The sequence below is a fragment of the Micropterus dolomieu genome, linkage group LG20 (genome assembly GCF_021292245.1).
Source record: "Micropterus dolomieu isolate WLL.071019.BEF.003 ecotype Adirondacks linkage group LG20, ASM2129224v1, whole genome shotgun sequence".
In the NCBI taxonomy this organism is placed as follows: domain Eukaryota; kingdom Metazoa; phylum Chordata; class Actinopteri; order Centrarchiformes; family Centrarchidae; genus Micropterus; species Micropterus dolomieu.
In genome coordinates this window covers 1,324,583-1,348,360 of record NC_060169.1, presented here as the reverse complement: position 1 = coordinate 1,348,360, position 23,778 = coordinate 1,324,583, and the positions used below count along the sequence as shown (strand labels likewise).

At 41.1% G+C, this 23,778-nt stretch overlaps 1 protein-coding gene across 13 annotated transcripts in view; it reads left to right on the top strand.

Annotated features, from left to right (window-relative positions):
• The window catches only part of ppfia1 (PTPRF interacting protein alpha 1), a 48,521-nt gene that overhangs the window by 1,593 nt on the left and 23,150 nt on the right, over positions 1-23,778 (top strand). For 12 of the 13 annotated variants that reach the window (XM_046031996.1, XM_046031997.1, XM_046031995.1 and 9 more), the window contains exons 2-9: positions 1,603-1,872; positions 16,147-16,248; positions 16,816-16,980; positions 17,138-17,212; positions 19,608-19,709; positions 20,749-20,982; positions 21,657-21,803; positions 22,956-23,090. In XM_046031996.1, the coding sequence (XP_045887952.1) occupies positions 1,603-1,872; positions 16,147-16,248; positions 16,816-16,980; positions 17,138-17,212; positions 19,608-19,709; positions 20,749-20,982; positions 21,657-21,803; positions 22,956-23,090 (1,230 nt within the window). Of the gene's footprint in view, positions 1-381; positions 403-1,602; positions 1,873-16,146; positions 16,249-16,815; positions 16,981-17,137; positions 17,213-19,607; positions 19,710-20,748; positions 20,983-21,656; positions 21,804-22,955; positions 23,091-23,778 lie in introns of those variants that run through there. The other variant, XM_046031993.1, reaches the window with a different exon arrangement.

The following is a 23,778-nucleotide window of genomic DNA, read 5'->3' as shown; positions in this document are numbered from 1 at the left end:
GGACTGGACCCACCATCTGTCACTCCCTCTGGGTGCCATGTGACCCCCCCCCCCTAAACATTGTTGATCCTGAGTGGCTTGACCTGGATATGGAGCGCTGGTTTTGTGTTTTGCTTACGACAAATTAGGTTATGTTTGACTCCTTCCACCAGTAATGGTGTGTATCATCTGAAACATGCAATTTGTGATTGTTAATTAAGGATGGCAGGTTGATTTTTGTCCAGTTAATTCACATGTAAACGGTGTGGTCCAGCTCTTGAACAGTTTTTGGAAGATGCAGTTGAGTGTTGGTGCAATGAGCTGAACACAGTGGATTCGGAAAACAAATGGATTTTGGCATCTCAGGCTGCCACAAAGTTCCTGCTCAACTTGTTCCAATTTGTAAATTGTTGTTCCTTGTAGGTATGTTAAATCCAGCTCACATGATTCTTGGCTTTTTGTCTAGCAGTCTGTCTACAGGACCTAAGCTCCTTGGTGTGGAGAGTGGCTGTAATTTCCCGGACCTTCCTTCCCAGCTGTTGTTAGATGCAACATTACTCAACAAGCTTCAGACAAGACATCTTTCTTGGTTGCCTGTGATTGATTTAACACTCTCTGTTCTTTTCTGAACAGTACCAATGTTGGTCAACTTGACTGTTTACTATTGACAAGTATATTCTAGTAGTTGTTAACCATTAGTAGAAATCAGTAAGCAGGTTCAGCTGATTCGGCTCTGTTTTTCCTTCTGCTTAGTCAATAAGCTGTTGTAATGGCCATTGCCTCTGTGTCTGCAAAGTATGCTGATTAAATTACCTCGGAGGTCCACTTTTACCTTGTCTAAACTAATCTGCAGAGCGCCGGCGGTCTGCCTTAGAACATGAACAACTTTTTACATTTTCAAAACCAGATTTAAAACCACTTGAACTTGCAATGTTTCCTTCTTCCAGCTGAGCTATATACTTATAGTATACTTGATAGTTTTGTGGCAAGGATGTGTAAATTGTTGTTATTTTGTGGTGTGCATTAGTATGGCTTTTGAGGAGTCCAAATTCTGGCTGTGGCAGACATTAGGGAATCCCAGCTAATACAAACTCAACTCTCCTTGGACAGGAGTACTACTTTAGAGTCAAATTAATTTGTGCTCCGACTTTTACATAAGAAGGGATTTGTGTGAAATGCTTTGGTGTATTGAGCATAAATTGCAGGAGTGACCGTGGCAAAGGGTCTTTTGACCGTTAGATTGGACTCTTTTGCTACCACCCAACTACAGCCTGCCCTTGTAGGACAGAAGATTTATCCGTTGCAACAGATCTTTTCCACAGCAGATGTTTTGACATGTCCAAAGAGGAAAAAATGTTGGTGTAATCAATAACATTGATAACAAATGCGTTCCATGTAGATTAGCCACGTCCAGGGGCCCTCTGTTGACCGAAATGTCTTGTTGGGACACTTAATGGAAATGGGCCAGCGTTAATTTCATTAAATCCACCTATCTGTGCAATTCAGATGTCTTAATGCTGACAGCTCTGTACTTTTCTCCATCTGTTCTTCTCGTCTTCCTTCTAACTGTTTTTTTTCTTCTGCTGTCTCCTTCGGTGCTTCTCTGTCCCTTCCTGGTTGTAGATGATGTGCGAGGTGATGCCCACCATCAGTGAGGCCGAAGGGCCCGGCGGGGGAGGTGGCAGCGGCCGTCGGGGCTCTGGCTCCCCGCTGCAGTCGGACTCAGAGGGTCACTTTGAGTCGCTGATGGTGTCCATGCTGGAGGAGAGGGATCGTCTTCTTGACACTCTGCGGGAGACTCAGGAGAATCTGGGCTTGACTCAGGGCAAACTGCATGAAGTTAGCCATGAAAGGGACTCGCTGCAGAGACAACTCAACACTGCTTTGCCACAGGTAAGTGAGAGAGACCTTTTTCATTTCACAGAAAAATACCAGTGCCCTGCACAGCACCCTTTCTGCATGGCTCCTTGCTGCGCGGTCAGCCAATGTGTCAGTCTCTCTTTTGGATGACAGCTTTTACAGATCTTTGGCTCCCACAGCAGAGAAAGTGATACCAGAGTCTGGGATGGTTGTGGGCGTTGTGTGGCCGACTGATTGCAAGGTGCAATGGGGTGTGAACAAAGGCAATTTAGACATTAGGCCTGCCATGGTATGCTATAAGGCATTTTACTTTAAATGAGCGGAGTTTATTTTTCACGAGTAGTCTAATAACTAACACGAGGACCGATCACAATCATTAAAATAAACTTAAAAATAAGTCAAGATTAAATCAACAGAAAAAGGAAGAATACTACATCTGCTATGAGAAAGTATTTTTGTTTTAACAATGGTGAGGAGTGGCGATACAGGATTGCAATGTATTTTACAAAACCAAAATTTTGCAGTGTTGCTTTTAAAATATATTCAAGCCTTACTGCGCGTATAATTATAATTAATATGCAATAAGCCCCCTGCAGTAAAAACGTCATCGCTGCGCTATTGTTTCTAATATAGGCGTAACATAATGTGGAAGAAATCATGATCCTGACTTTGTTTGCAGGTCTCTGTTATATTAATGACTCATGTTTCTACCTGCCGTGGGATCAGGTTTCCTGTTTTTAATGATGCATAAGAAGAGGCTGGTAATCCGTAGAGCGTTGTTGTAGTTTTGGTTAAATATGCACCCAGTATAAAAAGTTAACATGCTGTTTATTTTTAGGGTTTGTCTCACATTTAATTAAATTAGTGAGCGAACTGTGAGGGGTGCAGACTGATTGTACGGCCAGGAAAACTAGATCCAGAGTCAAAACATTCAGACACATTGCTTGATGGCCGGGGGCTCCTTTACTCATGTTTACATGCTATGTAAAGTAATACGCAGAAGCATGCACTGCAAATGTCTCTAATGTTCATACGTACAATTTCACACGAAAGTTGCTCGTTGGTTGACCTTGAGAACAGATTGATGAATTTAATCTGTCAAAATACATAGAAAGTAACAAAAAAAGTAATTTACCGAACCTGGCAAATCAATTCTCGTAAGATAAGGACAATGAATCGCGGATTTATTCAGGCGAAAAAGCTAAAGATATTAAGACTGTAATCCTGTTCACAGGGGGGCATCTCACAAACATCCACATGTTTAGGTTGATCAGACTTGTGTTTAATTGCATTGCTTTTAAGCTTTATGGGATCAAAGTGTACATATTTTGATGAGCATAATTGAAAAGTTCTTAATCACATTAGAAGTTCTCTAAAGACTTTTTTTTTCTATTGTGATGCCTGTTATCATTTTGTTAGGATTGGAAATCTGAGTTTTGAAGCTGTATTTCAGTGTCCACTCTAATATATTCATCTTCTCATCCTTTGGCACGTCATCGAAGTATAAAAACTTCATTCAGACTGAGTTCCTGTTTGTGTGTACGTGTGCATGCACGTGGTGTTGTCAGCTGATTATCTGGCTATCTGCCAGGCCTCCTGGGATTTGTATCTGGAAGGCAAGAAAATCCAGCTGTTTAAAAAAGTAGAAGCACTTTATGTGCTGTAATCTGGTGTTAATACACTTTGCAGCATCCTTTTGTTTTTTAATGCAGTTTTCATGTCAATCTCCAATCCAAAACTCCCTTCTGGGTCTTTTCACTTGTTTCTGCTAATTGATTAATCACATTATGTAACTGAGGAATTTGATCACTTCACAAGCGTTTGATAAGATTTAACGAGTACACTGAAGATGACGTACTGTCTCTGGCCACATATGTTTTTTGAATCTGTCACCTTTTTTTAATCGCACATCTCTCTTACCTCCACCTAACTGTTTCTGTAAATTATCCTCGAAACTCGGTGCTGTTTATTAGTTTGTTAGGGTCGCCCACTTATCCAATCCCGTCGTCAGTGTGTGAATGTTAATTTCTGTTTCTGATGAGCCGTCAGCACCTTAGCCTCTGCCATCAGTGTATGAATGGGTGAATGTGACATGGTGTAAAGGCGCTATGCAAGTACAGACTATTATGACATGTTGATTTGTCCACTTTAAGATCTGTATTTAAATTTAAGGTGGTTTCTTAATCACAATGGGACTTAAAATTAAATAAGGCTCAGCAAAACCCTTATAGAATACAGATTTAAACATTAGTGAATCATTTGAAAGCCCTTATACTTAAATGTCTTATTAGGGCCCGAGCATGAAACATGCGAGGACCCTATTGAAATTGTAAGGATTAGTATTACTCTTTCTCCCAAATGAATCGCAATTTTGACGGCCTAAACTTGCTCAAAAACTCACCAGACTTTGCATACACGTCAAGCGTGTAAAAGTATGTACTTTAAGGGTCTCGCACATGGGTGTGGCAAAATGGCTCCATTGCGCCATCTACAAAATTGGAAAAAATTGCCCCCGTGCCACGTTCAACTTGCATGCTCCAAACTTTGTGGGGGCATGTATCATATCAAGACACACAAAAAAGCCTCAACAAACCATACCCTAAACTTAACAGGAAGTCAGCCATTTTGAATTGAAAGTGTGGTTTTAACCCATTTTTCACCGTTTACATGGTGCGTACTTTAATGAACTCCTCCTACAGAATTAATCCGATCGACTTCAAATTTCTGCTGTGCCTTTTACAGGCATTGATGATGAAAAGTTGTGCTATCTGTGAGTTTTTGTCGATGGGCGTGTCCGTGTCATGGCGTCAAGGATGTACATGCCCAGATCTGTACCAAACTTTACATGGTTGATAACAGTCCCGTCCTGAACACATCTACAAGAAAATATTTGCTCAATGTCAACGCTCCACCCACTGGTAACAGGAAGTAAGCAGTTTCTGACAAAAAATCATTTGATTCACATGGCATTTTCACAGCGTGGTCCACACTTCACCTACTGCTGCACAACATAGCGGGTGTTGTCTAACGCCACCCGGAGGACACAGGAAGTGATGTTTAAGTCCTTCGTGACCGCTCCAAAACGCGTGACAATTCAGGGCGCGTCTCCCGACCTCCGGCTGCTGTGGTGCGGCCGCGTCACGCCTGACGCGCGTTACGGTGCGAGGGCCTGCCCAACGCTGCCTGCAGCTTTTGTATTGTTTTCATCCATTATGGACAAAAGATTATTGAATGCATCCACATTTTAATATTACTTGGTCAGGTCTATTTGTAGACTTAATTTAATAGTGGATTGAAAACAAAATGGTGGTGGTAACAGCACAAAGTATTTTCAATAAAAACATATAATTGCTAAATGTATAAACCAAAAGCTAATATAAAATTAAGAACACAATACAAAGCGGGAATGGCAGTTAACCATCATTGATGAGATCAAGATACATTCCTAGTAAACTTAAGAAGAGGGAAACTGGTGCCGCTGTGTTGAAGAGAGTCTAGGTCTTCTGGCTGGAGTAGGTAGATACAGGGGAGGTGCAATTTTCTCCCTTGTTCCCTCCCTCCTAGTGAGAGTACCCATCGACTGGAATGCACAAACATTCCAGGGCAACTCGCTCACACGTCAGCAGCTTTTTCAAACTTCAGCGGTGCCCTGTTGGCTGGTGCTTATTTGTTCTTTTGTTTTCTTTTTTGTAGTATGTGCTCTGTGTGCAGGTCAAATTGGTCCTACAATCGGTTTTAACGTGTCCACAGATCCAAGACCCACATGCTGCGGCAAAGTCAATTTCTGTGTTTCTGTGTCAGCCGAGGCTTGTATTAGTTTTGTTTGAAGTGGGCCTCCCTGGATGTGTGTTTGTGTCTGCTGGTGGTGAATCTTCAGCTGTTTTCTACAACTGCTGTGAATATTGGTGGGGCAGTAAAAGAAGGAAGTGGTAGTAGTTAGCAACACACTTTGGTGTTGCTTCATTCAAAAGTTTTCCTCACATATTTTCTAGCAGCACTATAGACTAAAGCCCCTTTTCCACTGCACGGTACCAGCTCCACTTGTCTTTTTTTGGTTTTCCGTTGTGGAAAAGTTGGACGTGTACTTTTTTTCGTATCGCGTCTGTCGAGGTTCCAAGCGAGCTGAGGGATATTAAAATGTGACGGGAAAACTCAGCAGCCTGCTGATTGATCAGAGAGAACTGTCACTATTCACTGCGTCATCACAATTTTATATTTTACAGTTTTCATACGTTATTTCATCACTAAATCCACTTCTGAGACGTTTTGAGGTGAGAAATCAGCTGTGTAGATTTCCAATATTGACAGTTTTACGAGAAGTGATGAAAGTTTTCGGAGTTGAGGAGCTCCGCAAGTGGAGGCTTCGCAGGCAACGCGGTTTTGTGTGGCGTTGCTAAGACGACTGGCTATATTGAGGGGTACTGTGTCTTGGTACTATCTGCAATGGAAAACGGAGGACGGCCAAACTGAGTCGAGTCGAGTTGAGCTGGTACTGGTAATGGAAAAACAGCATAACTCCTTACTCCTTGCTTTGCTGAAAAAGAAATTGTCAAGTGCCAATGATAACCACGACCAGATGAAACGCACCAAAATGTCCCTTGCTTATTTGTTAGTTAAGTAATCAAATTCAGTGTGTGAGCAAAATTTAGAAGCCTAAGGCAAGGATTATACTTTCCGCATCCGTGAGTACGAGAGGATCTGCAAGGAACTGCGTGATGAAAAAATCCTCATCGGGGGGGGGGGTAGGCGTAGGGTCTGTGCGGACGTCCACGTGCCTCTTGTTTGACCGCGCGGCGACTAGCGCTACCAGGGCACCAACCAATCTACTGCGCATGTGAGGAACGTGTGCGCCAAGCTGACTGCAGAAAGTAGTATAACTTTCTTAGCTTATGGGTAAACAAGCCTTTTCTGTGCTGCACGTTTGTGTGGGGGTGTCACTGACCATTTGAATTGGCCATTGTTGTGTAGATGACTCTTCCGCATGTTAATATTGATGTGTTGTTTTTAGTGAGTGGTATGATGTATGGTGAGGGCAATTGCCTTTGGGTGCAATCTTTATCTGAACAGTATTGTTTTATCCAACGTGTGAATTAAATGGAAAATGAAATTCAGACTAATGCGACAAACGCAGGGGGCTGTAGCTTCAGGTACCGGTGAGACGATGGAATACAATACAGGGAGGGTGATTTGAGTAATGGATCCCCCGGCTGTCGGTCACTCCGAGGGCCGTGTGGCCACTCATCTCTGTCATTACTCTTCTCTGTTCTGGTCCCACAGTGGTGTAATGAACAGCAGATTCCCTCCCCATCACACGCCACAGGCTGATTATGCCAGCAAACTAAAACCTAATTTCTTTCTAAGTATTTGTATTGTTGCATTGAGCTTTCTCTTAGCGGTTTGTTTTGGTGGGAAGTGTTTGAGGACATCTAACTCCTGTTTTTCTGGGGTTTGAATGTACTTTATAAGTTGATTTGAACAACAGCATCTGACAAATTAAAGTTATGTAATGTAAATATCCATCATTTTGTGGGCTTATCAGATAGCAAAACACTGCACAGCTGTTTATAAGACGCACAATTTCACCCCCTTTAGAAACACAGTTTCAGTTACTTTATCCTCCATATCCACAATCTTGATATGCACAGTAGAATAACATTCACGCTATAAATTAATCAGGGTTGTGTGCTTGACTGTGTTGCATTGGCCACTGCAGTGCTTTTTCTGCAAGTCATGATATGAAGTACCTCAGTCCTTGGGCCATCAGCTTAAAGTAGCTTAATAAACAGAACTTAACCCTGTATAGCTGAAAGTGTCCCGATTTATGTCTCCATGCCGGTGATAGCTGTGGCCGGCATTATGTTTTTCAGGCTGTCCGTCCGCCGCATTCTCATGAATGTGATATCTCAGGAACACCTAGAGGGACTTTCTTAAAATTTGGCACAGACATCCACTTGGACTCTGATCAGAATTTGGTGGTCAAAGGTCAACTTCACTGTGACATCATAATGTTGTGGAAAAACACTTTTGGTTATTTTTCCACACTGTAAATCAGGAACAGGAGGAGAGATTGTGACCATATTTCAGTTGTTTGGACACTGAATAGGTGACACACATGACCTCAGAATAGTTTTTTATATAATTATAATTATATAAATATAATAAATATAATAGCTGCAATTTAAGAATGACCTTACACTTCCTGCCTCACTCTGAACTCAATGAAAATCACGTGACTGCACACAGCCTATTGGAGCACGCTTAGCTAATCGTGATCCTGTGAATGCACCTGTTTAGCCAGTACATCTATGATAATCCTCCATGAATCAATTCAACACTGAATATTTACTATAATCAAACATATATCATGAATATATTGATAACTTACATGTAGCCAAAAAATGGTCCAGAGAGACTTGGATACTGCAACTTGACTGGTTGGCGACCAACCAGTAGTGCAGTAAGAACCAAAAGAGGACGATAATAGAGGTAGAGACGTCGGGATTGGGGGTGTAGTTTGGTAAATATTTGGTGTTGTATGCAAAAAAAAAAAAAGAAGACTTGTGTGTCAAACATCAGAAAGAATTCAGCTTTGCTCTTCTGTGATTTAAAAACAAAATCATGGGTGTAACGTAGCTCCTTATTTTGAAGGGCCCAATTGACTGCACTGACCAAATTCAATATTCTGGTCAGTGGCACAATGGCATGAATTGAGAGTGCTCAGTGGTAACACAGAGAGACAAAGACTGACTTGTTCCACACAGTGACATGAAAGTGACAGAGAGCAAGTGTTGCCTTGTGCCAAATGCGAGCTGAATTAGAAACTTAAAAGGGAACAGACACAAGGCGGGGGAGTGAAGGCCATGCTGCTGTTTACTTCAGCCCGGTTTTATTTCTGCTTCTTCTACAAGCTTTTTCAATTCCTTAAATCTGTACTGTGCGATGACTTTTCTATGTGAAACAGTCACCTGCAGCAACACATGATGATATATTTGTGGAACGGATATTACAAGTTCGATATTTCCAGAGCTAATAGCAGTTTTATTGCAAACTCTCACCTCTTCTCTTAATCAAGATCAGTATACAGTCTATTATTATCTTTCATAAGAGTCCCTCTCACTGTTCAACAAAGGTCATTTGTCTTACGATAGTGTGGCTACATTTAATTGAGCAAAAACTTATAATTTCCAAGCCTATACTGTGTACAATTTAATAATGAGCCTTACGGTGTGCTAATTTTGAGATTAAGACCCATCTGATTCCCAGCTAAGATGGGAACTCCTTTTCTGCTAGTCCACAGAAGAAGATACTGTCATGACTGGGCAGCTGATGAGTTTCTCTCAAACTGAGAGTTGTTATTTTAGAATAGAATAGAAGCCTTTATTGTCATTATATTACAATGAATACAATGAAATTGCGAGTGCCCCTCGCAGCAGTGCTTAAAAGAAACTGTGTTAAGAAACACACATCCGTATATAACATAAAAAACAACAGCATGCATTTAACAATTAACATTCATCATAAAACAAATATTTTCAACTGTAACTGAAAACCCCTTTAGTGCCTTTAGCCATGCTCACTTTTTGTGTTTTAATAGTGAAAGAGAGCCCCTGTTTGTGGTCTGAAGCTACTAAGATACGCATTTTGTAATTTCTTATTCTATGTGCATAGTATAACATAGGGTTATTGCGAACCTGTTCAAAATTGGAAACAGTTTAAAATTGATATAAAGCAGGAAATTATTAAGAATTGCGCTGCGCTACTACGCTACCTTGTACTTTATGATGTCCAAACTGCAGTGAGGGCTTCTACATCGCATCACTGTGGCTGCAGCTTGTTTTGAAGTTTCTCCCTAAAATGTGTTTACATATGACAAACATTCAGATCTTCATCTATTCCTGCTTTAACACTACTAGTAGTTAGCAGTCACTAACACCCGTGAGTAGGGCTACAGGAACCTGTAGCTACTTCACAATAAAAGCCTAACCATTGCAAAGTAACAGATGAATTATGAAGGTGCATACACGTGTGGGTGCTTGGTCAATATGCAGTAGGTAAAAACACTAAAGAATCTCAAACTATAAGCTTTTAACAACAAATGACTCTTAAATTCACCCAAGTCTGCAGAATGAAGGTTATTTTTGCTTTCAACAGTTTTGTTTCCAGATTTTATTTTCACAAAGTCAGAATTGAATTGAGAATTGTTGGGAATGTAAATGATACCTCAAAATACAAAATACCTCCATCTCGTGTCTGCAGGTGTAGGGTTGTTACTATGGCCTGTTATTATGTAATCTGTTTTTGCAACAGTCACAAAATGACCGGCTTATGATTCTCTTCTTTTGTTACACTGAGTAGTGATTGGCAAACTGCTGAAGTAGTGATTGAGACGTTGCCTCTACCAAATATGTGTAATGGTGGCTTCAAAGGAACTCAAATGACCTCTTATGATGATACAAGAATCTTCATGTCTTTTAATAGAAGGGCGTTGAGAAAAGGTGGTGCAAACCAGCACCCCATCGTTTCCTATAGATTGACTTTTTCCTCTCTCTCTCTCTGTTTGGGCAGCAGGCTAAGCATCTCTGAATAGGAGCCATTGTGGTGTCTAATTAGTTTTTGACTGTGAGTCCTCCTCCAGGAGAACAGATGCCCTCTGCGCAGTGTCAGATTTCCGCACACGCTATAAGCTTTTAAGAACGGCTAAAGTCATTATGTAGGAGGTAGGCTTATTGGTTCCCATCTCACTTCCAAATACAGCACAGTCTGACGATGGTATGATGTTGGAATGAAAAAGATCTTAAATAAATAATAAAACAGACAACGGAGTATATTAATACTCTCCTGTTAAAGTAAAATCTGTCTGGCACAATATGGTATCCAGGTCATTATACTCTATACCAGGCTGCTGGGCAGGACAGGTTTTAAAAAAAAAAAAAAAAGGAATGAAAAAGATTATTATATATTATTATCAAACCTATTAATCAGCTGCCATGCTCTGATATGTTGCCAGATTTTAAGAATCCATAAAGGTGTATTGGTACTTTCAAGCAAGACGAGTTGAAAACAAAATGTATTTTAGTGTTGGGAAGGTCTGAAAATGAAATGAACTGCCCAAGTGTAGTGCAGAACAGCTTCTCTTGTATAGCAGTGCTGAAAAGTCCAGCAGTGGCATATGGGGATGGAAGAGACAGGACATGGTAGACTATGATGAGGAATTTATTTTTAATTCTCACATGACATTTACCTTTATCAAGTACAGAAGTAACGGAAAGGAGCCTCACTATTTCCTGGGCTCATTCTCTTTTTCCTGAGCTGCAGTGAAGTCTGTTCCTCTTTGAAGGAACTCATCTCCTACCAAATAAAAGGCATTGTCATAATGTCAGAGACATATCTTTTGCCCATATTGCCTTCTCCTTACACACATCAGAATTTAAATGTGTGAACTCTAATTACTGTGCTGTTGTCCTTTTGAGTTGTATGTTGCTTTCCAAGTTTTCTAGTGTATTATGGTAGAAGCGTTGAATTTTATTAGGACTACATGACATATGTGAATATTCTTCAATGTTTCCTATTAATTAACGAGACCGTGGCGGCCCACCACAGTCTAATTTGCTCCGCCATAGTTTCAAAATGAACCGAAAATATTATGTTATGTAGGTGCTGCTGTAAGCTCTTCGGAGGTAACGACAGTAATGTTAACGGTCTGTTTCTGTCACTCGTTTGTGAGAAGGCGATTAAGCTAACCGTGCACACATATTCAAGCCTTTGTGGGAAATCCACTGAAGCGGCCCAGAGCGAGCTGACAGGCAGGTTAGAGACTTTATCCTGTCAGTTTGTCTCTTTAGTATGAAGAGAGGCTGTGAAGACGAGAACCACGTACTACATTATTTATCAAACCGGGTCGACAGGATGGATTTAGCGCGAGGAGGAAACACATGTGACAACGTCCGGTTTTACAAAATAGGGTGTCTGTACAGGATGGAAATAAGATTAAATTATATTCACAGAAAGTATAAAACATATGAAATGTGTCCATTAAAAGTATAAAACAAAACAATAGTAGTAAAATGTTCTTTGATTTAGGGTTTTGGGAAAAACATTAAATATGTTGACTTTTGTTGCTGTTTCATCACCAGTTATAGATGTGGTGATGAGGGTTTATGATCAAATAGTTTACTAGAGCACAACATTGTTTACAAGAGTGCAAAGTTCTTCATAGATAGCCTCTTAATTTTGCACCACATTAATGCATTTCACTTTAAAATGTACACAATTTTCTTATGGAGAGGCCCTGCCCACCGTAGTCTCTTAAAATCCTGTGGGAAACACTGTTCTTCGCAGACATCCTGAGGCAGTTGACAGATTTTTCATTTTATTTTACATAAATTAAATAATACAAATATTAATAATAATATTAAATATGAGGCATAACTAATAACCTAATATCGTGTTGTGCACAGACCTGGCACGTCGCACATATTTGTTGTTGATTGTTGATCTTTGTTGTTTGTATATTTTTTGTTGTCCGTTTATATATTTATATGTACACAAAATTCTCTTCCGCTGCACGGCACAGACCCAGAATAATGCACATGTATATATCTTCAACATTGTTCTTCCATTCCATATTTATTATATTTCTACATTTATTTGTCGACTGTGTATTTGTCTGCGTGTAGCACCTTATCACCACAGCAAATTCCTCGTATGTGTAAAACACTACTTGGCAATAAAGCTCCTTCTGATTCTAACACAGGACCGAGGACTGCAACTAACGATTCTTTTTCATTATCAATGAATCTGTCCATTACTTTCTCAATTAATTGAAAAGTTGTTAGGTTCAGAAAATAGTGAAAACTGTCGACTAGTGATTCCCAAAGCTCAAGATGACGTTCTCAAGTGTCTTCTTTTGTGCATAAGCCAAATATATTTAGTTTACTGTCACAGAGGAGCGAAGAAACCTGACATTTTTCACATTTAAGAAGCTGGAATCAGAGAATTTGGATGTTTTTTCCTTTTTAAAAAAAAAAAAAAAAAGGACTCAAGATAGTTGCAGATTAATTTAATAGTTGCCAACTAATTGTTGCAGCGCTAACAGAAGCTATTTTAAAATTGGGTTAAATCGTATTATTCCGTTTGAAAACATTTTGTGGTGAAAATATGTTAAAAATAAGCAGGTTATGTTAAAATGTACGCAAACGCAAACAAAAAGAAAAATGTAATTGCTGTGTTTGGAAAAAATTACTAATTTAAGCCATTGCTGTGCACACATTTTTCATCAGGCAGAATTCTCAGTTGTATTATAATACAGAATTTGTTTCTGTCTTAGTGCCACAAAGGTGCTGGGATATTCTTCTTCATGAGGCTGAATGCCGAATTTGACGAGGCAGAGTAGAGTTATCCCTGAAATGCTTTTGTGTATCCCTGTTTTGGTACGCTGTTCCTTTAATAGGTTGGCACACATATTTGTGTACCCCCTTTAATCCCCTCCCCTGTTCCAAGGCTTACAGAGCAGCTCAGTCCACTTCTAACCAGCATGTCGCTCATACTCTTACTGAGTCATACACCAGTTCACCCTGCAGCAAAGAGGGATCAGGCTTGAATGCCCATGGCTGCATCCGCATGTATACAAGCTTATGATTCTAGTGCCTTCAATCTGCATATTTAAATTGAATGTATATAGAATATTTGGCGATTAAACTGTTAAATGCACTGAACAAGTGAACAGTCAGATTTGAAGTTTGATGTGCGACGCTCTTCTTAGCTACTTGTTGTGGCCAATGTGTTGGAGGAGGTGATGATGATAGTTTTTATATCCAGGCTGTAGTATTGAATTGCTCCATATTTGTGTATGTATTGCATGCATGTATTATCCTATATATGAATGTACTTTTTTTTTTTGCATGTGCCCAGTTTGTGAAGTGGGTGGGCGCACACACGTTAAGCAAAGGGTGGGAGTAACTGTGGGTTGGTTTTGATGGTCCAAGATTGCAGAAGGTCTTTTAATAACTAATAACTAACTTTAATAACTCTGAATCAATCTACTTTGTTGTTTGATAGATGTAAATGTCAATGCTCCATATTTGTATAGCACCTTTCTAGTCTTTTCGACCACTCAAAGTGCTTTCACGCTACATCTGCATTCACCATTCACACACATTCATACACTGGTGGAACAGCCGCCAGGGGCAATTCGGGGTTCAGTCTTGCCCAAGGACACTTCGACAGTCCGATTAACAGGCAACCCGCTCTACCTCCTGAGCCACAGCCGCCCCATGATGGCCAGTGAGCCTCTTACGGGTGCTTCTTTATAGTAATTTTCTTAGACTGAAATCATTAAACTGCGCTTCCATCATACAAGTCTACAGAAGCAAGTACCAAATGCTCCCATTTGTTTTTACTCAACGTGATTTTCTGTCTAAATGATGAGTTAAGGAACGTTAAGGGAAAAGAAGAAGGTCATAAATTGCGGATAGAGACATGGAGAAATCTTAAGGTTGCTGTACAACTCAACCTCAGCGTCTGCTCTGGAATGTAGGAAGTAAGCCACTCTGTAATTACCCGTGGGCCTGCCTTTTATGGTCTCTCATTGGCTAGCAGAGTGGAGACCTTGGTCATAGCCAATAGCAAACTCCCACTTACTCCTTTAGTGAAGCAGAATCTGTGTCAGTCGCTGGAAAAGCTCAAAGCCTGGAGTGAAGGGAAGAGAGAATAGTTGTGGTAGTGACTGAAAAGAACGATCAGTTCCAGCACCCCCCTCCCCCCAGCCTCTGCGCACACACACATCTCCCACCCTCTGAAACGTAGCGAGAAGGCCTCGCTACTCAGGGTGCCCGTGCAAGTTTTTGCAGGGCAAAAAATCAGGATGGCACATTCTTTATGTCCAACCATGCATGTAATCCCCAAAAGCAAGTGTATGTGTGTGAGAACCTGAGAAAGATCTGAGTGATGTGAGGTTTATTAGAAAAAGTCTGTTCAGCAGAGAGTGGCAGTATATTGTATATTTTTCAAAGACTTGGGGGGGATTTCATCAAAGTCTTTCTACTATTTTAACATCACACCGTGTTGCTGCATGTTTCCTACACTCTGATTTATGAACACTGATGTCCTCATGACTAGGGTTGGGTACGCTTTGCAAATATTTATTTTAATAAATAAATGTATTGTACTTGTAAACAGCTTGTATATGAAGCCAGTCCTGCTAGTATGTTTTTATTTATTTTTTTAAATGTTCCTAACGCTTGAAGATAACTGTAATTTTACAGCATTTAGCGACGCTTTCCTCCTGTCGTTTCTCCTAGTAGTGCACTTCATCTCAGCTGTGCTTCTTCTCTTTCTCTTGTTCTCCTGTGAATTTCTTCTCCACACTGGTTGGCCACGCATTCTCCATGAACTGACTGAATGTTGTGTTGATGTGTATGTGCATGCCACTAGTCGCTTGGGGTGACAGACAGTGGCCAGTTCGCTAGTGGCAACAGGGGTGAGGTAGTCTCCCCCTCTTAGTCTTAAGCCTAGTGCAGACTACACGACTTTCAGCGTCGGCCAATCGCCCTGCTAATCACGCTACACAACTTGCCGTCTTGAAGTCGTTGTGGCGTTCACACTACGTGACTGATCGGTGACAGGGGGTCACACGCTACACGAGCTGACAGCGGCTGTGTCACCCGACGCACATCTCCAAACCACGTTTTGTCAAGAAAACACACGTGAAATGTGAAACGGGAAATGACGCGACCTACACGCGAAACAGCTGTTTTTAGTTATTATAAAGATAGAAATTATAAAGACAAAGAATGTGTGAGCTACAGAGAGAGCTGAGGGGAGAGTGAAAAAGTAGCTGCCTGCTCTCATTGGCTGGATGTCGAGTCGGCCGACTTCTCCAGATATTTGGCGTGCTAGATATCTGACAGACGTCGGCGATGTGGCAGTGATGTGTGGTGGAGCCGTTTTGATGCGTCGTTGAGTAGTTCAAACATAACGACTGGCTGATCGCTGATTTACTTCGATCACAGCCTGACAGTCGGCGAGCTCGCCGAGCGGCAAATCAGGCAAAAAATTGTGTAGTGTGAATGAGGCTTTACTTTCTCTCTACTCTCTGGTACAAAAATTTTGAGGATTTTTTGAGGATGAGATTACAGTAGGTGGATAGCCGCAACCTGTAGTATATGGTACAGGTTGGAACTAGGATTAGATAAAGGCAGTAGGCAGCCTTAGTGGTGCATTTTCTCAACTGCAGCGCCTTTAAACTACAAGAAAAATGCTTTGTAAGTAGCAGTTACATGTTACTGTATTTGTACATTTCTATTCTAGGAGTTTGCTGCACTGACAAAGGAGGTGAACGTGTGTCGGGAGCAGCTTCTGGAGAAGGAGGAGGAGATTGCAGAGCTGAAGGCTGAGAGAAACAACACACGGGTTAGTATAATGTGCCTACACACACACACACACACAAATATTTTAGACAAACTGTATCTCAAGCTGCAAGTATTAAATATTCAAACAGGGCCTCCACTGTCCACCATTGATGAGGAAAGTTTAGTCAGCCTGCGTACTCATCTGGAAATCCTTGTCAGATTCCTGTGTGTTTTTGCTTTGGGTATAAATTGTTGTCATAACACTGGTTGGCAAATCAGTTTCTATCAGATAATCCAAACCATTGTCACAAGTTATGGGCGTGGCAAGTTGCTTAATCATCAAAATATTTTTACCGCTGACAGTAAATCTCGCTACAGACAGCTGTTTGTGCTGGAGGAGGAGCGGGACCAGACCTCAGCAAGCGTGTTATTAGTCAGTGCTGTTTCTCACTATGTTTACTCTTGCATACTCTTTGCAGAGAACAGTGTTTTGCTTTTAATATCTGAAAGAGTATTGGGCAGTGAAAAGCATCAGTTTGTCATGCAAGATCAGTGGGAAAAAAACAATGCAACAGCACTAAACTAATCGCTGTTTCACACTTGTTAACACTGTCTTTTGTGTTCCCAGCTCCTGTTGGAGCACTTGGAGTGCCTGGTGTCTCGCCATGAACGTAGTCTAAGGATGACTGTAGTGAAGAGACAGGCTCAGTCTCCAGCCGGAGTCTCAAGTGAAGTGGAGGTCCTCAAAGCCCTTAAGTCACTTTTCGAACACCACAAAGCCCTCGATGAGAAGGTACGACTGTATTGAGTGTTTGAAAGAAAGAAGTGAATGAAGTACCTGTGTGTACATACATGTACATGTTAACACAGAGAGATTTGACATTGCAAGGCAAATAAAAGATCTGTAAAGTTGTACATGTTTGTTTATGTTTGTGTCCCATGTTTTCTAGGTGAGGGAGCGACTACGCGTTGCCTTGGAAAGATGCAGTGCGTTGGAGGAACAGCTCACCATCTCGCACAAAGAAGTAAGCAACATAACTTTTATTGAACATAGCTGAAAAGAAATGGACTCAATTAGAACCCAAAGATCTAAGACTTTCTCTATGTACACAAAAGGCCTATTTCTCTCAAATATTGTTCACAAATCTGTCAAAATCTGTGTTAGTGAGCACTTCTCCTTTGCCGAGATAACCCATCCACCTCACAGGTTTGGCATATCAACATGCTGATCAGACAGCATGGGGATTGCACAGGTGTGCCTTAGGCTGGCCACAATAAATGTATGTATATGGCCTTTTATTGTGGCCAGCATAAGGCACACCTGTGCAATACCCATACTGTCTGATCAGCATCTTGATCAGTGTATAAACATGCATTAGACTACAATCAGGCGATGAAGGGATATTTGCTGTAACAACTTGACAGCCTAAAGTAATCAGTGCGTAATCATCTTAATCATCAATCATGCTTAATTTTTTTTCACCTTGTGAGTGATGCATCTAGGCTTAACCACGCAAACACCTAACCCAACATTGCCAGTTCGTTTACAAACAGAAGGTTCTCACCATTGTGTGTCACTGCTCTCTTGCCGAACTACACAAGTGCTGTTACTTGAGCACTATTTGTGTTTTATTGGGAAGCCCTACACAGTAGGACCTAGTTGCACCATCCTTAAATTCTTTTTGATGGGTTTTATTGATAGTTTTCATATTTAAAACTGATCTCCTTACTTTTTATATATATGTATTGTAAGCACCAATTTATACCAAGGCAAATTCCTCGTATGTAAAAGTGTACCTGATTCTGATTGAAGAAGTTTATTTAGACTGTTGATCGCCGGCGAAATCTTAAGTGAAGGTTAGTTATCACACCATGATGAAATGCAGTGACCATAACTGATCGCACACAAGACGTTTAAAAGAAGTGGACGAAGTCATCGTGATATCACCCGCTGGTTTGTGGACTGCCATCTTGAAGCTCGATTTTGGCCGATAGGGCGCCGCCATGTTGAGTTTTTCAACTAGCGGCACCAGACGTGACCATATTTGGATGAGACGGTAGGGCTAACGGCCGTGTGTGGAGCTAGCTAGCTAGCCAAGCTAGGTGCATCTGTAATTCACGTTAACTGTAATTCTAACAGGGCTGATAATTTTGACTAGCGAACAACAGGCTTAAAACTAAATGTACTCACCAGAGAAAGTGAACAGCCGACATTTAATAAGCTTTTTCAACGGCGCTGATTAAATTTACACAGTGCCGAGGATACGAGTCACTCTAGCCTGATCCCGCCCTAAAGCCCCCCCTGCTTCCTGGTCTCTGTTCCTCTAAATGGGACCATAATTTACTAAATGAACATCACGCTGTGTAGAAGAAGACTTGAAATTAGTGACTGAGACCATAAACTCATTACGAAAGTGTTTACTGAGGGAATAAATCAGCTGAGAAGTAGCAACATTTTACCATAGTTTCTAATGGAGCCGGACTTCTTTTTGCAACCAGAAGAGTCGCCTCCTGCTGGCCGATAGAATTCAGGTTTAAGTGACTTCCGCGTTCGCCTCAGTTCCCTGACGTGAAGCTTCCCGCTTTGCTATAACAAACTGAACGGAAAGAAGTTTTGACATCTGGCTGCAAGTGTTGCTATGCCTTTATCTTTTATGAGATTGAGAGTTTTCACACCAGGTGATGCTGGCAAAGAAATAGGCCCTTTAAAATATTAGCATTGCTTAGCATTGCTTCAGATGGCACTGAATTGTATTTTATTGCAGTCAGTTTACGTACTTGAGGATTCACATGGAAGATAAACTGATTCAGGGCTCTTAAGTACACCCATGTCCACATGTATGCAAATGGAGGAAGAGTCTTAAGTTTACTGTGTATTGAATGGGATTAAGATTGACAAAAAGCCCAGAGGATCCTGGGGAAGTGTCCTAGATTTCCTCTCTGCTTCATGCTACAGCTCTTCATGCTACAGTCATCTTTTGTTCCTGGGAATCAGCCTGGGACCACACATGCACACACAAAATCAACCACTTGCCACTCTCTGCTTTTATTGGTAACCTTACTTCCTAAGGCAAGGCAGCTTTTTGATGTTTTGTCTTCCTGCTGTAAGACCATTTGGCATATTTAGTATATTTGTATATGTGCAGTGTATTTATGAGTTTGCAACCAGAATAGTTGTGTTTTGAACTCAGGACTCTGGCCACTATGTGTTTTGAGCCGTAAGCTATGCTTCTTTGTATTTCTGTCCGATGTACACACAGTACTTGCATTAGTGAAATGGAAAAAATAACATCACAAATGATAAAAGGAAGCAAACTAGTTTATCTTTGGGAAAGTGGTTAACTTGATAATTGTGTAGCTGGTTATCACCAGCAAACGAATGACTCGAAAAGGTGTTTACAAAGTGGTGTTTTTTTCTAGTTGGCTTACCTCAGGGAGCAGAACAGCCAGAAGAGAGGGCTGGCAGATGGAACCAGCGAGGTCAACCACAACTCTGAAAACACACCAAGCACTAATGGCAAGGTGAGCGGACTCGGCAGCATATGTGGACTGGCATTTTGTGAAAGCCAAGCGGGAGACAAGGCTACAGTAGCTTGTGTGTGTCCAGCATCTTGTTCAGTAAATGAAATTAAATCTAAACGACTACTAAACAACTTTAATTATATATATGATTTGTTAATAAATTGTTATATGAACATGTTTAAGGTGCAGGTGCAAGTCTTTAAAGTTACAGAATGGTTAACATATTCTGTCATAAGGATCTACAGTAGATATTTTGCAATACCCCAATTCTGATGAAAATACAATTTACAAATTGTTTAAACAAATAAGCCTAAACTCTACAGGTTAATAATGCATGCATTTGTGATCTTTCATTTTCCTTCCGTTCTTCCATGTATTAAGAGAAATTAAACATTACTTTCCTGGCATGCAATGTATGTACATACATGTTCTGGCAAGATGCAAATACTGGAAGAGGTGGGCAGGCTGGGAACGGTCCAGGTTACTGCCAACAGCTTGTTCTGCAGTATGTCTTAAAATAATATAAACCCTAACATCAATAGTGCACAGTGCAACTTTGCGTACAAAACAGCATACATACACAGACAAACAGCACACCTCAGTCTAAAGGTGGGTACTAACGTATCGGCAAGTAAGTCCAGCAAGAGATTCGTAAAATACTATACTATAATGTTAGGATGACCACGTCTAACATGCTTTTGTAGTCTTAAAATCATTTCGTAGCAACGTTTATGTCTTTAATGTATTCTTTATAATTATTGTATCTGTTGGAGTCTGCTTTATTACTCGGCCTAAAGAACAGCAGGTATACAGTGATTGTGAGCAATTCAAATTCGTTGTGTGAGTCTCATGATCATTATGTGCATAACAGTCTTGATCTAAATGTAAAATGACAACATAGTAAACAGTAATTTGTCAAGATGTTTTGAATGAATATGCCTTGATCAGAGTGCACGCATAAACGACACAAAATCAACAACCAGTGTGTGTTGGGTGGTTAAGATGAGTCCCTAAAACAGTTGCGTTAATTCACCCACAGCGGTCTTCGGATGGTTCGCTGAGTCAGGAGGAGGAGTCAGGACCTGTGATCAGGAAGGTCGGTGAGCTCCAGGACGTGGTGGACCGTCAGACAGCTGATCTGGGCCAAATGAAGGAGCGCATGGCTGCTATGGTTTCACGCATCAGTGAACTGGAAGAGGACCTGGACACGGCCCGAAAGGACCTCATCAAGTCCGAAGACGTGAACACGCGGCTACAGAGAGACCTGAGAGAGGTAGGCGGGACGGTCTATTTGAAATCCTTAGATGAGGAGAATATATACATTCCTTTAAATGTAACATACATATACGGGTGGTGATGGCGCAATGGATAAGACCGCGCCTTTGGTGTGAGAGAGCCGGGTTTAATCCCCCACTGTGACCCCTCCACCATTGTGTCCCTGAGCAAGACACTTAACCCCTAATTGCTCCAGAGGTGTGCGACCTCTGACATGTATAACAATTGTAAGTTGCTTTGGGTAAAAGCGTCAGCTAAAAAAAAAAGTATGTATAAGTATATATTATGGTTTCTGCCCTCCCTAATATAAAACACTAGAAGATATGTAGGTATTATGTCACACAGGGGATGGAGAGGATTAAATAAAAACATGAGCATTTCACACATAATGGAGTTTATGGTTTTATGGTCGAGGCATTCTAGTTTAGCCAATAACGGCACAGTACTTAAATGCATACTGTGCTGTGTATAATGTTGTATATGTATACTGCAGTACAAAGCTTACACTATTACCCACGTCATATCTTGTTGAGTTGAATTCTCCTCTGCTAAACTCTGTTATTATTACGAGCCCCTCACTTCCATCTGAAGATGCAAGGATCAGAGGACGTTGGGTCTGGTTCAAGGCCACAAAGACTGAAGACACTAACGCAAATGTTTTTGTGTCTGTAGTCCATGGCGCAGAAGGAAGACATGGAGGAGAGGATCACCACCCTGGAGAAGCGCTACCTGGCAGCTCAGCGGGAGGCTACTTCCGTCCATGACCTTAACGACAAGTTGGAGAATGAAGTGGCCAACAAGGAGTCCCTCTTCAGACAAGTAGGCCCCGTGCTTCTATGATTAGGAATTACTGAAGCCTGCGTCAATGTGTACGTGGATTCTTAAACACCAAGCTTGCTGCGTCATTTAGGGTCAGCTATTTTGTTGCTTCCCTCCAGTTTAAATCACCAACACATTTGCACGTCCATGTCGTCAAGCATGCAGCTAGAACTAGATGGATAAATAAATAAATATTAAAGAGTCTTATACAGTGTAGAGCATTTTCCTAAAGGATAACCATTAAAACAAATACCTCACAAATCCAAAATATAGCTTACAAAATGCATTACTTCTAAGGGCATAAGCTGTTAAACGTGCAGATAATTAGCTTGCTAGACATTTACTAAAACGTAGGTAGGCTATCACGTTGCTTTCACGTGAACTCGGCAGGTATATTAGCTGTAGCTAGCCTATCCAATAAATATAAGCATCATGTAAAAACATAGAAATAATGTCACATACCTCATTGGCCGTGTTAACTCGAGGGGAGTAAGAAAAGAGAGTTCAAGCTGTACAAGTCTTCCCCTAATCCAATCGTACAGCTTGAACCTGGCAAGAACTCTCCCTCTAAGGGATATCCGTTCTGTTATGTAACTATTATACAGGTCATTTTAGACATACAGTGTGTTCTTCATTAAAGTGACATCTATACACATTTGCACATTGTAATTGGACTTTGAGTATATAAGGCACGTGTTGATTTTGGAGTTTGAGTCTCAGAGTTGTCAGCCAGCAGAAATCGTCTGCAATTCTCCTTGGCAGTTTTCAAACCCCTGCTAATGAATTCCTGTTGTATTCACACACTGACCAGCGCAGCAGGCACTAAATGGGAGGCCTCAAAGACACTAGCTTGTTTCTTTACATGTACTCACTGAGATGGAGATGTCTCTCTCCTCTTTTCTTATGGGTTTTGTCTGTCTTTGTGTCATTATGAATGCTCTCTTCCGCACTTCCTGCCCACCCCACCATTACCCATCCCTACCCCCGGTCTCCCTTTGTCTCCCCCTCTTTCTTCCCCTGTCCTACAGTCTTATTTCTTGCCACTGTCTTCACCTTGTGGAACTGAAAGCAAACCCTGAGGCCAGGATGTAGCCCAGGCGAGTCTTCAGCAAGCTTGCTAATTACTGTTTGCTTTTGGTTTGTTTGTTGTAGACTGAGGACAGAAACCGGCAACTCCAAGAGAAGCTGGAGCTGGCTGAGCAGAAGCTGCAGCAGATCATTCGCAAGGCAGAGACTCTGCCTGAGGTGGAAGCTGAGCTAGCCCAGAGGGTAGCTGCCCTCACAAAGGTACCAGCACCTGTCCACTGCCCCGTGCACCTCTTAACCCACCTTTTTTATTTGGGATTTAATGCAATACTTTAATAAGTAACATTTGAATATATTAATCAGAAGGTTTTGTAAATCCAGAACCTTAAAAGTTAAAGGAATATGAATTAACTAAATATTGCTACTCCTAACTGTGAACCCCAACCTTGACATACAGTGAGTGCCAGCCAACATAACGTAAGGACTGTTAGATTAGTTTCTTTACATTGCAACAACCAGGAGCTGCCTGCGGAAGCTGCTGAGGAAGCCATTGTTTATGTTACTCCAAATGTCCACAGGGACCTATTTTTAGAGATTTGGCTCATGTTTTTGTCCATTTATAGTTTGACTCTTTGTCCTGGACAACACATGCTGCTGCTAAACCTGCGCGGGCAATTTAGCACCTTATTAGTATTGGAACTGGCTCGCAGTGCATCTCTGAAATTTAAGTTTTATTCTCATCTGAGTCATCATGAGTCTATCAGGAAGCAGACGCCTCTTCTCTGTCCATTTTGCAGTTTCCCCTCTCCTTTCTTTTCTTTTACAAAATATAATAAACAATATGCAACTCAACTAACTGAGCATGCAGCATGACACAGGATAAATAAAAGCCTTATTTCAGTAGTGGTCCTGGCGATCCCAAAGTCATGATTATACTGTGCCTATGCTA